The sequence below is a fragment of the Dendrobates tinctorius genome, unplaced genomic scaffold (assembly GCF_039654945.1).
Source record: "Dendrobates tinctorius isolate UK_male_01 unplaced genomic scaffold, ASM3965494v1 ptg000008l, whole genome shotgun sequence".
NCBI lineage: Eukaryota > Metazoa > Chordata > Amphibia > Anura > Dendrobatidae > Dendrobates > Dendrobates tinctorius.
This window is the reverse complement of record NW_027361676.1, coordinates 55,423,631-55,437,417: the sequence shown is the minus strand read 5'-3', so window position 1 is coordinate 55,437,417 and position 13,787 is coordinate 55,423,631. Positions and strand designations below refer to the sequence as shown.

The 13,787-nt window shown below is 40.3% G+C and overlaps 1 protein-coding gene across 2 annotated transcripts in view; it reads left to right on the top strand.

Annotated features, from left to right (window-relative positions):
• GPM6A (glycoprotein M6A) overlaps positions 1 to 13,787 on the top strand; it is a 546,705-nt gene that overhangs the window by 517,325 nt on the left and 15,593 nt on the right. For both annotated transcript variants that reach the window (XM_073577617.1, XM_073577614.1), the window contains exons 5-6: positions 6,383 to 6,459; positions 9,486 to 9,551. In XM_073577617.1, coding sequence (XP_073433718.1) covers positions 6,383 to 6,459; positions 9,486 to 9,551 — 143 coding nt within the window. The remainder of the gene's footprint in view (positions 1 to 6,382; positions 6,460 to 9,485; positions 9,552 to 13,787) is intronic.

The following is a 13,787-nucleotide window of genomic DNA, read 5'->3' as shown; positions in this document are numbered from 1 at the left end:
GCTGAGCTGTTTCTTTCTGCGGCTCCAGTCCAGCGTCCATTGAGAAGGGCAGGAGCATATTTCTTCTCTGGTGTCTGTGTGCAGTTGCCTTTGTTGATTTAGTTTTAAGGTCAGGAGTTCCTGTGAACATTATTATAACTCTGTTCGTTTCAGATATAGATGTATTTTATTACTAACAGATGATTACACATACTTGTCAGAAATACATTATTTTTATAGCGAGGCAAGCTGCACCACAGTATATTACAGCAGGGCCGGGTAAAAGCGTTACGCTTGTCACAGGCATCATTGCGGAAGAAGCAGTCTGTTTTATATATTACTGTACATGCATATTGCTCCATCTGATTGGATTATACTTACATTTTAAAGCGATCCTGTCAGCAGGTTTTTAGACTCCAAACTAATGTCTTCTATGTAGAGTTCCGCTAATAAAAATGATCTGCAAGTCCAGGGAGTTGGCCCTGCCCTAGGTCTTTGACCTCTCTGCCTCTGAGAAAGGTCACTCCTTTCTGATCTGCTCCCCTGCCCCAGAACTCGCGCTAGCACCATCATACCAGGGAGTAACACATGCACAGATTGATAATTCTTCTCTCGCAATGCCATCAGGACATTACTGGACATATGTAGTGTCCCAGTACCTCCTCCTATCTGTTGCAAAATATAGTTATTGGGTGGTTACCAAAAACCTATGTCCTGTTATGTGGCTTATTTGATAAATTGCCCTATACTGTCATCTAAAGATGCAAGAGTTTGGTCACATGACACTCTCTCAGCTTGGTTTCCTGCGGAAGCCTCTAGAAGCTGCTGAGGGAAGAGTCGGGGAGGAGTTCCTGTCCTTCCTATGAGGAGCGACGTGAGGAGAGGTTTTCTTCCTAGGCTGCCCTGCCTTCAGCTTAGGTCCCGCTTCCCTTGATCTTCAGTCGGCCAGAAAACTTCTTCAGCCTGCACCAGGAGGGCATGTTAAATTTCAATCTTCATAGAGACAGAAGAGATAGAGCTGTACAATGGATCTTCTGCTACACTCCACACCTTTAGTGGACCAGCCATCATGAGTACCTCATATTCTGCTGTATTTTCTACTGTACGCCCTGTGACAGGGAACCGTATCAGAACTTAATCATGAGCAAGCAATGAACACTATTTCCACAGTGATCGAAACTGTGTAGACCCATCCTTGGTAGTAATACAGTATAATTGAAACCTGGTACATAACCGGCAGTCAGCCGATCACTTTATTTAAGCCAATAACTGGGAAGATTTCTTCTTAAACGGGATGGAGACCATCTCTCTTGCAGCTAAAATTTCCAGCTTGTATGAAAGACTGTGATACCATCGCTATGGACTATGTATTGTGAAGTGAATACAGTAAAGACTCCCTTTTGATTACATTAATACCCTTGTCAGCATTAATCCTTGAAATTGCGTACACACACACTAAGAGGCTGTAAATACTCAGTGTGAGAGACACATGACTATGCCGCCTGTGACATTCCTAATTTCTTTATTGGCCGGGCCTGGCACCTATAACATTTAATTCCCCTTGGGCACTACAGCCTTGCTTGGCGTCATGAACAGGATCACATTGTGTGCCTGAAGATTTATGGTATTCATGATTTTTGTGGAGTTGAAACTGCTGCTTTGAGGCTATGTGCACACGTGCGGAATTGCCGCCGAAATTTCTGCAACAATTCCGCAACTCCCTGCTGTGGGAAATTCACGGGAAATCCGCATGCGGAATTCCCACGAAAAACTAGTGTTTTGCAAGCGTAATTAGACTTCGAGTCTCAACTATTTCATGAACTTTTTCATGTGCCTGGTTTCCTGCTGACCAGATGGGGATCCTCTGAAAAGGAGGACCTTCATTTATATACAGTTATGGCCAAAAGTATTAACACCCCTGCAATTCTGTCAGATAATACTCAGTTTCTTCCTGAAAATGATTGCAAACACAAATTCTTTGTTATTATTATCTTCATTTAATTTGTCTTAAATGAAAAAACACAAAAAGAATTGTCCTAAAGCCAAATTGGATATAATTCCAAACCAAACATAAAAAAGAGGGTGGACAAAAGTATTGACACTGTTCGAAAAATCATGTGATGCTTCTCTAATTTTTGTAATTAACAGCACCTGTAACTTACCTGTGGCACCTAACAGGTGTTGGTAATAACTAAATCACATTTGCAGCCAGTTGACAAGGATTAAAGCTGACTCAACCTCTGTCCTGTGTCCTTGTGTCTACCACATTGAGCATGGAGAAAAGGAAGAAGACCAAAGAACTGTCTGAGGACTTGAGAAACCAAATTGTGAGGAAGCATGAGCAATCTCAAGGCTACAAATCCATCTCCAAAGACCTGAATGTTCCTGTGTCTACCGTGCTCAGTGTCATCAAGAAGTTTAAAGCCCATGGCACTGTGGCTAACCTCCCTAGATGTGGACGGAAAAGAAAAATTGACAAGAGATTTGAACGCAAGATTGTGCGGATGTTGGATAAAGAACCTCGACTAACATCCAAACAAGTTCAAGCTGCCCTGCAGTCCGAGGGTACAACAGTGTCAACCCATACTATCCGTCGGTGTCTGAATGAAAAGGGACTGTATGGTAGGAGACGCAGGAAGACCCCACTTCTTACCCCGAGACATAAAAAAGCCAGGCAGGAGTTTGCCAAAACTTACCTGAAAAAGCCTAAAATGTTTTGGAAGAATGTTCTTTGGTCAGATGAGACAAAAGTAGAGCTTTTTGGGCAAAGGCATCAACATAGAGTTTACAGGACAAAAGAAGAGGCATTCAAAGAAAAGAACACGGTCCCTACAGTCAAACATGGCAGAGGTTCCCTGATGTTTTGGGGTTGCTTTGCTGCCTCTGGCACTGGACTGCTTGACCATGTGCATGGCATTATGAAGTCTGAAGACTACCAACAAATTTTGCAGCATAATGTAGGGCCCAGTGTGAGAATGCTGGGTCTCCCTCAGAGGTCATGGGTCTTCCAGCAGGACAATGGCCCAAAACACACTTCAAAAAGAACTAGAAAATGGTTTGAGAGAACGCACTGGAGACTTCTAAGGTGGCCAGCAATGAGTCCAGACCTGAATCCCATAAAACAACCTGTGGAGAGATCTAAAAATGGCAGTTTGGAGAAGGCACCCTTCAAATATCAGGGACCTGGAGCAGTTTGCCAAAGAAGAATGGTCTAAAATTCCAGCAGAGCATTGTAAGAAACTCATTGATGGTTACCGGAAGCGGTTGGTTGCAGTTATTATGGCTAAAGGTTGTGCAACCAGGTATTAGGCTGAGGGTGCCAATACTTTTGTCCGGCCCATTTTTGGAGTTTTGTGTGAAATGATCAATGTTTTGCTTTTTGCTTCATTCTCTTTTGTGTTTTTTCATTTAAGACAAATTAAATGAAGATAATAATACCAAAGAATCTGTGTTTGCAATCATTTTCAGGAAGAAACTGAGTATTATCTGACAGAATTGCAGGGGTGTCAATACTTTTGGCCACAACTGTATGTGTGGATGAAGCAGATGGGTGAGAAAGTTCCATTTATTCTATACCCACAGATATATTGGGCTCTATACTATAGGCATATGTTTTTGTATAGGTTATGCACATGAATTATTATTATTATTTATTTATATAGCGCCATTAATTCCATGGTGCTGTACATGAGAAGGGGGGTTACATACAAAGTTATAGATATCGTTAACAGTAAACACATTTACAATGACAGACTGGTACAGAGGGGAGGGGACCCTGTCCTTGCGGACTTACATTCTACGGGATAGTGGGGAAGAGACAGAAGGTCGGGGGTGCAGCAGCTCTGGTGGTGATGAGGCGGCAGCTCAGGCGGTGGTGAGGTGGCAGAATGGTCATTGCAGGCTGTAAGCTTTCCTGAAAAGATGGGTTTTCAGGTTCCGTTTGAAGGATCCGAGGGTGGTGGATAATCGGACATGTTGAGGCATGGCATTCCAGAGGATAGGGGATATTCGGGAGAAATCTTGGAGGTGGTTGTGTTAGGAACGAATAAGTGTGGAGGAGAGTAGGAGGTCTTGGGAGGATCGAAGATTATGTGAGGGAAGATATTGATAGATTAGTTCAGAGATATAGGGAGGCGAAAGGTTGTGGATGGCTTTGTGGGTCAGTGTTAGTTTGTGAGCAATGTCTCTGGCTCTGTTGCGGATATACGAAATGCACTGTCTTCCGACCATGCCGATGTATCCAGGCTTGCTTGGCTTGAGTACGTTGGTATCTGGGAACAGTCTCTTTTGTTGATTCTTCTGGGATGTCGCAGAACATGAGCAGCATGCAGGCTCATAGGCCACAGCAGCGTACGAAGCTCTAACGGGCTTGCTATGATTAGAGCGAGTAAAAGTATCTTTCACTGTGAGCGATAAGGACTGGACTGGTACGGGAAAATTTGAGGGAAGCTCAGTCAGGACGCTCCCCGATGGTAAGTCAATCTGCAGGGAACTAGAGTATGTGATGTTCTCAGTCAGAGCAGTGGGGAGGGAGTCAACCTTCATCCTGTACTCGTGTCGTCTTGCCGCCAAATCTCCTCTGTTCCAATGCTCTGTCCTTTTTATCTCCCCCACGCCCCCTACTGTCCAGTGCTAAGGTCCTTTCCACTCAGATAAATCGTCCACCGGTAACAGTGGTGACAGTCCCGATAGTTCCGACCCTAAAGTGCATAGAGATTCATTGACTCTATTCTGGTTCATCTTCTTACATTACTTTGTTGAAGCAATCAAAACATGAAGATACAGTTTAGGATAAAAAAAACTTGTTTCAAATGTCAAATATTAGTGCTGGTGTAGCTGAGCTAATCAAATGTATCAATTAGACTCTCCCCTTAAACATTCACCTTCTGCAAAGGAGTTGGCTTACGAGGCCTTTTTGACAGCTGAGATGCACCAAGATAACACACTACAGGCTTCTGGTCTTGAGTCTCAGGATAAAATTGCAACATAGAAAGGTTTATTCAGTGGCAGCATATATCTTTTGTTTTAATGCCTTCCTTTTCATAATTTAAACAAGCAGTCCCATCAAATTTTTAACCTCTTAATATAATGTAATCATCATATTATATAGCACTCTGTACTTGCAATTGCTCACTTTACCTTTCTACCCAGTAACTTGTCCTCTTTTCTCTGCTGTAATGTAGAATCAGGAAGTCTCTTGTACCTGCATTTATCATACCCCTCTTCCACTCCTGATGTAGCTGCTCCCTCCTTTCCCCTTCCAGGGAATTTTGCAGGGACTTGTGTTATGAATGAGTCACCGTAGGAGGCAAAAACAGAAATACTAGCTATGTCCAGAAAACCAGAGAAGTTGGCAGCTATCGGATTGCAGACTCCTGAACCTAACAACAACAACTAGCAGTAGCCGTGGGGGGTTCCTGCGGTGCCCTAGACCCCTCGATCACAGCCGGAGAACTACATAGCCTAAAGACAGAAAGGGAAGTCTAAACTGCCCCAGAGCAGACCCCAAAGCAATAGGCAGCCCCCAACATATAATGACGGTGAAGCAAGATGAAAAAACACTCACACAGATAGAAAGATAGGCTGAGCAAATGATGGGGCCCAAGCTAACTAAATAGGACAGAATAGAAAAGCTGCTGTCTGCAATCCGCCAAAACCCTCTCAAAAACAAGAGCCAACAGACTGATAGGGAAAAAAGCCCTGAAGACGCTAGGCTTCAAAAAGACTATATCAGTACTCAGGTATTATCTGAAGACAGAGCAAAAAGGAATTCAGCTCACCAAGCAGGGAAAGGCAGAAATCCAGAAAAACAAGGCAAAACAAAACCAAAACACAAATGCAAAAAGTAGAGCAGAAAACTTAGCTTTTGAGGAGCAGGAATCAGACTGGTCTCCAAGAATTCCTCAGAGTAATCACCCACAAGGCAGAAGGGCGTCGGCTGCCTTATATCCAGTCAGCAATCCCAGTCACCCAGTCATCATCATTCTGCTCAGGTGCTTTGTAATCAGCCTCACTACCTTCCTTCACCAGAAGAGGGAGTTCATCAGACCTCAATGGTGATGGGGAAAATGATCTCACAACAGACTTGTGATTCACAGTGAAAATTGACCTCCTGTTTCTCCATAGAGATTAGAGGGCCAGTCAGTTTTTAATCACTTGTTGTGATAGACCTAATGAAAAAGAGAATAATTAGCTGAGTAGAAAGGCAAAATGAGCAATTGTAAATACACAGTGCCATGTAATAAGACAATTGCAATATGTTAAGTGGATAAAAACTTTGATGGGAGTGCTTCTTTAAGAATGTGTGTGTGTGTCTTATTTTCTAACAAAAGTAGAAACCGCAAAGTTTTATTATATAATTGAGTTATTTATCATGTCCTTTTTTTTTTTTTTTTTTTTTTAGGTATTGTCACTATTGGTGAGGAGAAGAGATTGTGTACCCCCTCTGAAACCTTCCTGAAGATGTGTGACTCAGCTGATGTGAGTAATACAATGCTACATGCATACATTTTACACTTGATTCTTTTCTTACCAAAGCTGTAGTGCTGAATAATAGTCAGCGTTACTAAACCACAGCTCTGTGTGCAAAAACTGACTTCATAAAGCAAGGAAAGTGAAAGATAGGATTCCAGTATGGGCTCAATATTTGCTATTGGTGATCTCTTTGAAAAACTAAATATTATTTGAAATATTCACATAATCAAAAAAGTTAAAATCTGCAGCTTTACTGTCATCATGCAGTAGCTGAACAGCCCATCAATTGTAGTAATCAGATTACTTTCCTGCATTTTAAATAGCAACTTTGATCTTTCATTGTTCCTTTAGTTTAGAGTGCTTCAAATGTAAGGGTTGTCCACTTCTGGCCAACCCCTTCTTAAGTGCTAAAATTCTCTAAATAAAAGCAAAAATACATACTGGCCTCCCAGACGACTGCTATTCCGGAGATGTTACTGTTGTGTCTCCAAGCTTGACAGTTCCATCTGACAGCAATGTGAAAGTTGCTTCCAATCAGTGGCTCCTGATTGGCTGCAGTGGTCACATGACTGAATCAGTAGCCACGGAGCAGCTAACACTTCCTTCAGGTGGAACCATAAAGAGCGCTATCTATCAGCATATATCTGACATAATGTCACAAGGCCTTGGAGAACAGCACTAATCCAGGAGGTGAGCATGTGTTTTTTATTTTATCTGGCACTTTAGCATTTAAGAATGGGTATATCCTGGGGCGGACAACCCATACAGTCATGGCCAAAAGTATTGACACCCCTGCAATTCTGTCAGATAATATTCAGTTTATTCCTGAAAATGATTGCAAACACAAATTCTTTGGTATTATTATCTTCATTTAATTTGTCTTAAATGAAAAAACGCAAAAGAGAATGAAGCAAAAAGCAATCATCATTGATCAAGCAATGATCATTTCACACAAAACTCCAAAAATGGGCCGGACAAAAGTATTGGCACCCTCAGCCTAATACTTGGTTGCACAACCTTTAGCCAAAATAACTGCGACCAACCGCTTCCGGTAACCATCAATGAGTTTCTTACAATGCTCTGCTGGAATTTTAGACCATTCTTCTTTGGCAAACTACTCCAGGTCCCTGATATTAGAAGGGTGCCTTCTCCAAACTGCCATTTTTAGATCTCTCCACAGGTGTTCTATGGGATTCAGGTCTGGACTCATTGCTGGCCACCTTAGAAGTCTCCAGTGCTTTCTCTCAAACCATTTTCTAGTGCTTTTTGAAGTGTGTTTTGGGTTATTGTCCTGCTGGAAGAGCCATGACCTCTGAGGTAGACCCAGCTTTCTCACACTGGGCCCTAAATTATGCTGCAAAATTTGTTGGTAGTCTTCTGACTTCATAATGCCATGCACACGATCAAGCAGTCCAGTGCCAGAGGCAGCAAAGCAACCCCAAAACATCAGGGAACCTCCGCCATGTTTGACTGTAGGGACCATGTACTTTTCTTTGAATGCCTCTTTTTTCTCCTGTAAACTCTATGTTGATGCTTTTGCCCTAAAAGCTCTACTTTTGTCTCATCTGACCAAAGAACATTCTTCCAAAATGTTTTAGGCTTTTTCAGGTAAGTTTTGGCAAACTCCAGCCTGGCTTTTTTATGTCTCGGGGTAAGAAGTGGAGTCTTCCTGGGTCTCCTACCATACAGTCCCTTTTCATTCAGATGCCGACGGATAGTACGGGTTGACACCGTTGTACCCTCGGACTGCAGGGCAGCTTGAACTTGTTTGGATGTTAGTCGAGGTTCTTTATCCAACATCCGCACAATCTTGCGTTGAAATCTCTTGTCAATTTTTCTTTTCCGTCCACATCTAGGGAGGTTAGCCACAGTGCCATGGGCTTTAAACTACTTGATGACACTGCGCACGGTAGACACAGGAACATTCAGGTCTTTGGAGATGGACTTTTAGCCTTGAGATTGCTCATGCTTCCTCACAATTTGGGTTCTCAAGTCCTCAGACAGTTCTTTGGTCTTCTTTCTTTTCTCCATGCTCAATGTGGTACACACAAGGACACAAGACAGAGGTTGAGTCAACTTTAATCCATGTCAACTGGCTGCAAGTGTGATTTAGTTATTGCCAACACCTGTTAGGTGCCACAGGTAAGTTATAGGTGCTGTTAATTACAAAAATTAGAGAAGCATCACATGATTTTTTGAACAGTGCCAATACTTTTGTCCACCCTCTTTGTTATGTTTGGTGTGCAATTATATCCAATTTGGCTTTAGGACAATTCTTTTTGTGTTTTTTCATTTAAGACAAATTAAATGAAGATAATAATACCAAAGAATTTGTGTTTGCAATCATTTTCAGGAAGAAACTGAGTATTATCTGACAGAATTGCAGGGGTGTCAATACTTTTGGCCATGACTGTATAATTACATGTCCAAATAGAAGATCACTCAACAAAGTAATCTTGATATATGGACATTTTTCATCCTATCACATCAGTTTTTGTAGCTACATTTTGCCTCCCTCATTTAACCGAATTGGGTTTCTTATTAGTAATTTGAGAGCAATATGATAACTCATGCAATACTCTCACAGTTCCCCACTCAGATGAGTTAGTATGTGGAACAATTTGTCAGAAAAAAAATAAAAATAAAAAAATGACATGAAAATAGAAGAGTACTGTGTATACTATTGATACATTGAACTCCATAATGAATCAGTATACAATAAGCTCCTTAGCTCCCTCTAGTGGTGACTGCAGGTATTCAGTATTTCAGCATTTAGGATTTTGTCCCTATAGATCACTTGATGCTCTGTCAGTAAAGTATAGCTGTAACCCATATAAAGATACAATTAGAAACTAAATTGCACAAAACTCTTGTCCTTAGTTCAGTGCAAACCACAGTGTTTAAGGGTGGACAGTCAGGTCAAAGTGTGTCTGTGGCACTATTACACGTGAACACTCTTGTTATAACATCATGTCACTTTACAATGCATGTACAATTGGATTTCTGATGTTTGATTTTGTCTTTCTTTATAGCTTAGCATGACTTTCCATCTCTTTATTGTTGCTTTGGCTGGAGCTGGAGCTGCGGTTATTGCTATGGTAAGTTATTGACTTATGAAAAATCTACCAAATCCAGTTGTATACCTCTAATTATATAGGGACTGTGGGACTGGGGAATTTCCCGAGTAACCGCAAAGTCCAGCAGATATTAATAATGTACTCTAGATATTGGCTGAGTCCTTCTGATGCCCTGTAGTCCCCTGTATGCCTGACTGCCAAGTCATTTTGGATAGACTGTAGCCAAAACTGTCAAAAAAATGAACGTATCTATCCAATAAGCAGAGATATGGAAAGCACCATTACTCTGCCTCTTCCAGTGTTGGCACTGCCATAATGAAATGCCACCAGAACCAGGTAAATCTGAGAGACTGCTATGTGGCTTGGCAGCGGAAACCATCTAAGGAGGGAGGCACATGGAAGGGATGCGTTTTAGAAGAAGGAGGACAAGACAGTGAGTGTACTTACCTTTTTCTTACCCTTGAGGCCAAGGCTGTAAAGAGTACCCGTCATTTATTCATTTTTGATAAATCAATAGTACACATGAAAATAAGAAACTTTGCTTTATATATATATATATATATATATATATATATATATACAGCGTCGGACTGGCCCACCTATCTTTCTATCTCTACATCTATCTCTATATCTATCTTTCTATCTATGTCTATATCTATCTATTATGTCTATCTATCTAGCTATCTCTATTATCTATATCTACCTATCTCTATATCTTTCTATCTTACTCTATCTCTATATCTATCTGTTATCTCTATATTTATTATCTATCTTTATCTATCTATCTCTATCCATTATCTATATCTATCTCTCTATCTATTTATCGATCTCTGTATCTATCTCTCTCTATATCTATCTCTCTCTCTATCTACCGCTCTCTCTATCTCTATCTATCTTTATATCTATATCTATCTCTATATCTATCTACCTATCTATCTCTATATCTATCTCTATATCTATATCTGTTTCTCTCTATATCTATCTCTATATCTCTCTCTCTATAGCTATCTATATATTATCTCTATATCTATCTATCTATATATTATCTATCTATCTCTATATCTATCTATCTATCTATCTATCTATATATCTATCTGTTATCTCTATATCCATATCTATCTCTATATCTATCTATCTATCTCTATATCTATCTTTCTATCTAACACTATATCTCTATATCTATCTCTATATCTCATTATCTATCTATCTCTCTCTATCTCTCTCTCTTTATCTATCTATTGATCTATCCATCTATCTCTATATCTATCTCTATATCTATCTATTATATCTATCTATTATCTCTATTATCTATATCTATCTATCCATCTATCTATCTAGCTATCTCTATCTATCTCTATATCTCTCTCTATATCTATCTATCTTTCTAACTCTATATCTATCTATCTCTATACATATCTCTATATCTAGCTATTATCTCTATATCTATCTCTATATCCATTATTCCCTATGAGGGGGGCAGTATTATACCCTATGAGGGGGGCAGTATTATACCCTATGAGGGGGGCAGTATTATACCCTATGAGGGGGTGCATTATACCCTATGAGGGGGTGAATTATACCCTATGAGGGGGTGCATTATTCCCTATGAGGGGGGCAGTATTATACCCTATGAGGGGGTGCATTATACCCTATGAGGGGGTGCATTATACCCTATGAGGGGGTGCATTATACCCTATGAGGGGGGCAGTATTATATTCTATGAGATGGCTGCATTATATTCTATGAGGAGGCTGCATTATATTCTATGAGGGGTCTACATTATATTCTATGAGGGGGCTGCTTTATATTCTATGAGGGGGCTACCCCAACTCCTGCTACATAATTAAGACATGTACAACCTTATATTATACCCGGATATTAGCGTGTTTTACCGCACAATTGGTGGTCTGGTATTTAACTCTATGCAGCTACATAGTGGGCCCCAAGAATGATTTTCTCTGGTGGGCCCAAGGTGTTCCAGTCCGACGCTGTGTATATATATATATATATATATATATATATATATTTCTCTTGGACTGATCATTCATTCTCCAAATTCTCAATTCCTGGATGATGTACAATAAAAAATGTATTATTTTGTGGTACCATATTAGCCAGAAAAATCAATGTGAATACATTTATGTCCAAAAATGACTAAATGAATTGTTATTTTTGGGTATTTACATCAATTCATGGATAAAATCTGTCCCAATTGAATACAGTTTCCCATTACTGAGAGAGAGGACAGTTAGTTCTATGGAACTCTCCACAGAATGACTGTCTGTCTCTAGCTCCTCCCACCTCATCTATCTCCATAGAATTTCATAAACACCAATTGTCTCCAATCTCAGTAACGGGGAAAGTCTGTTTTCACTGAAAAAAAGGATTTTACCCATGAACTAACTGTGACTGATCAGTCCAGCAGGAGTAATAAGATGATTTCTCTGAGATATACAGTATTACAAAGTTGCTTTTTGTTCATGTGTGCTATTAATTTATGAAATAACAATTAATGTGAACTATGAGGGGAATTCATTAAATATAAGGGGGTGTCTCAACTAATAGGGTGTGAGAAAAATGATGGCACAAGTGTTACACTGAAAGAGTCAAAGGACCGGACCTCCTCAGGGATTTCACTTGTGTCATAATAATCATATTAATACAAGCTAGTATAGAAAACCATATTTTTCTTATTTGGCAAAGGAAGAAATCCATTCTGACTTTTTAGATGTAGCTCTGTATTTCTAGTTATGCTCCTATTAAATTCTAGGTGCAGATGCTATACTTTCATTATTATGTACATCTTAATTGGCCCAACAACTTGTAGAAACGCCACATTGCTAGCATTAACCAACGTGGCCTGAGGATGTGCACAGCAAGGATTAAAAGGGATCATTACACCCCAAACTATTTTTATGTGCATGTAGCTGTTTCACAGACAAGTCCAGCAATACCTTTAGACCTCGCTTAGACAAGCGTATTATCAGCTGAGTGCTATACGATGTTTTAGTGGATAACACTCAAACCAATGTTATACTTTGGGGCAGTGCCTACTAGCACTTTGTTTCTCACATCGATTCGGCACGAGAAATAAAACAATTGCAGCATGCTGAGAATGCATCCAATAATCGGACTATGCGCACCCATGCAAGTCTATGGGTGTGTGTAGAATATCAGACTGCATTCAGATATCTTCCGAGTGCAGTCTGATTTACTCGAACAGAGACAATGGAGAAGATGGAGAAATTAAGTTCTCCCTCTTCTCCACACCTTTTCTGGGATTCTTAAGCGAGAGAATTGGATCACAGCAAACTGACGCATGGCTCAAACTCACAGAATTTGAGTAAAGTGTCATTAGCATAATCGGCTGAGAGAACATACGGCCGTGTGACATCAACCTTACATGATCAGTCCGTTCTTGAGAAATGGGCTTAGGAATTGATATGTCACTGAGGCTTTATATCTGGAGCCTCTGTCACTCCAGCTCTATTCTTCACATAGCATCACTTCCTCCTGCTTGACTGGCTGTCAGAATTCAGGCAATACAGGGGGATGTAGCACTTGGCAAGGAATAGAGCTGGAGTGACAGAGGCTTCAGATCTCATCTTCATTTAACCATCAATTCAATCGCTGATTTCTCAGTAGCAGATGTAAACATTTTGCTGGACTTGCCTTTGAAAGAGCTACATGTGCATCTGAATAGTTTGGGATTAAAATCCTGCTTATAGATTCCTTTTAAGGAATTTTTGGTATTCATAATTATAACGGAAGCATAAAGCTGCCATTTATCCTGACATACATTAGTACATGTGTCCACCACAATAAAATTTTGGAACCAGTCAAAACATTTTAAATTTGTCACCTGCACAGAATCAAAACTTAGGCCGGTTTCACATTAGTGTTCGGCTGAGCTGCAGAGGGCTGTGTACTTCCTCTGTTAAGCTCCGCCTACTTCCACACGTCTTCCGTTTAGCTCCGCCTACTTCTGCATGCATTCTGCGTACCTATCTTTAAAATTGGGTACACAGGACATGTGGATGTATGCAGATGCGGTCTACCTATGATGTTAATAACAGGCCTCTCTCATCTTTTTAAGTGGGAGAACTTGCACAATTGGTGGCTGACTAAAGACTTTTTTCCCTACTGCATTACAAAAGTTGCCTATCTTTATCAGAGAAATCTACTTCTTTTCCAGGACAGATCATTCATAATCAATATTCTCAATTTACAGATAAAGTATATATTCAGCGAAGACAA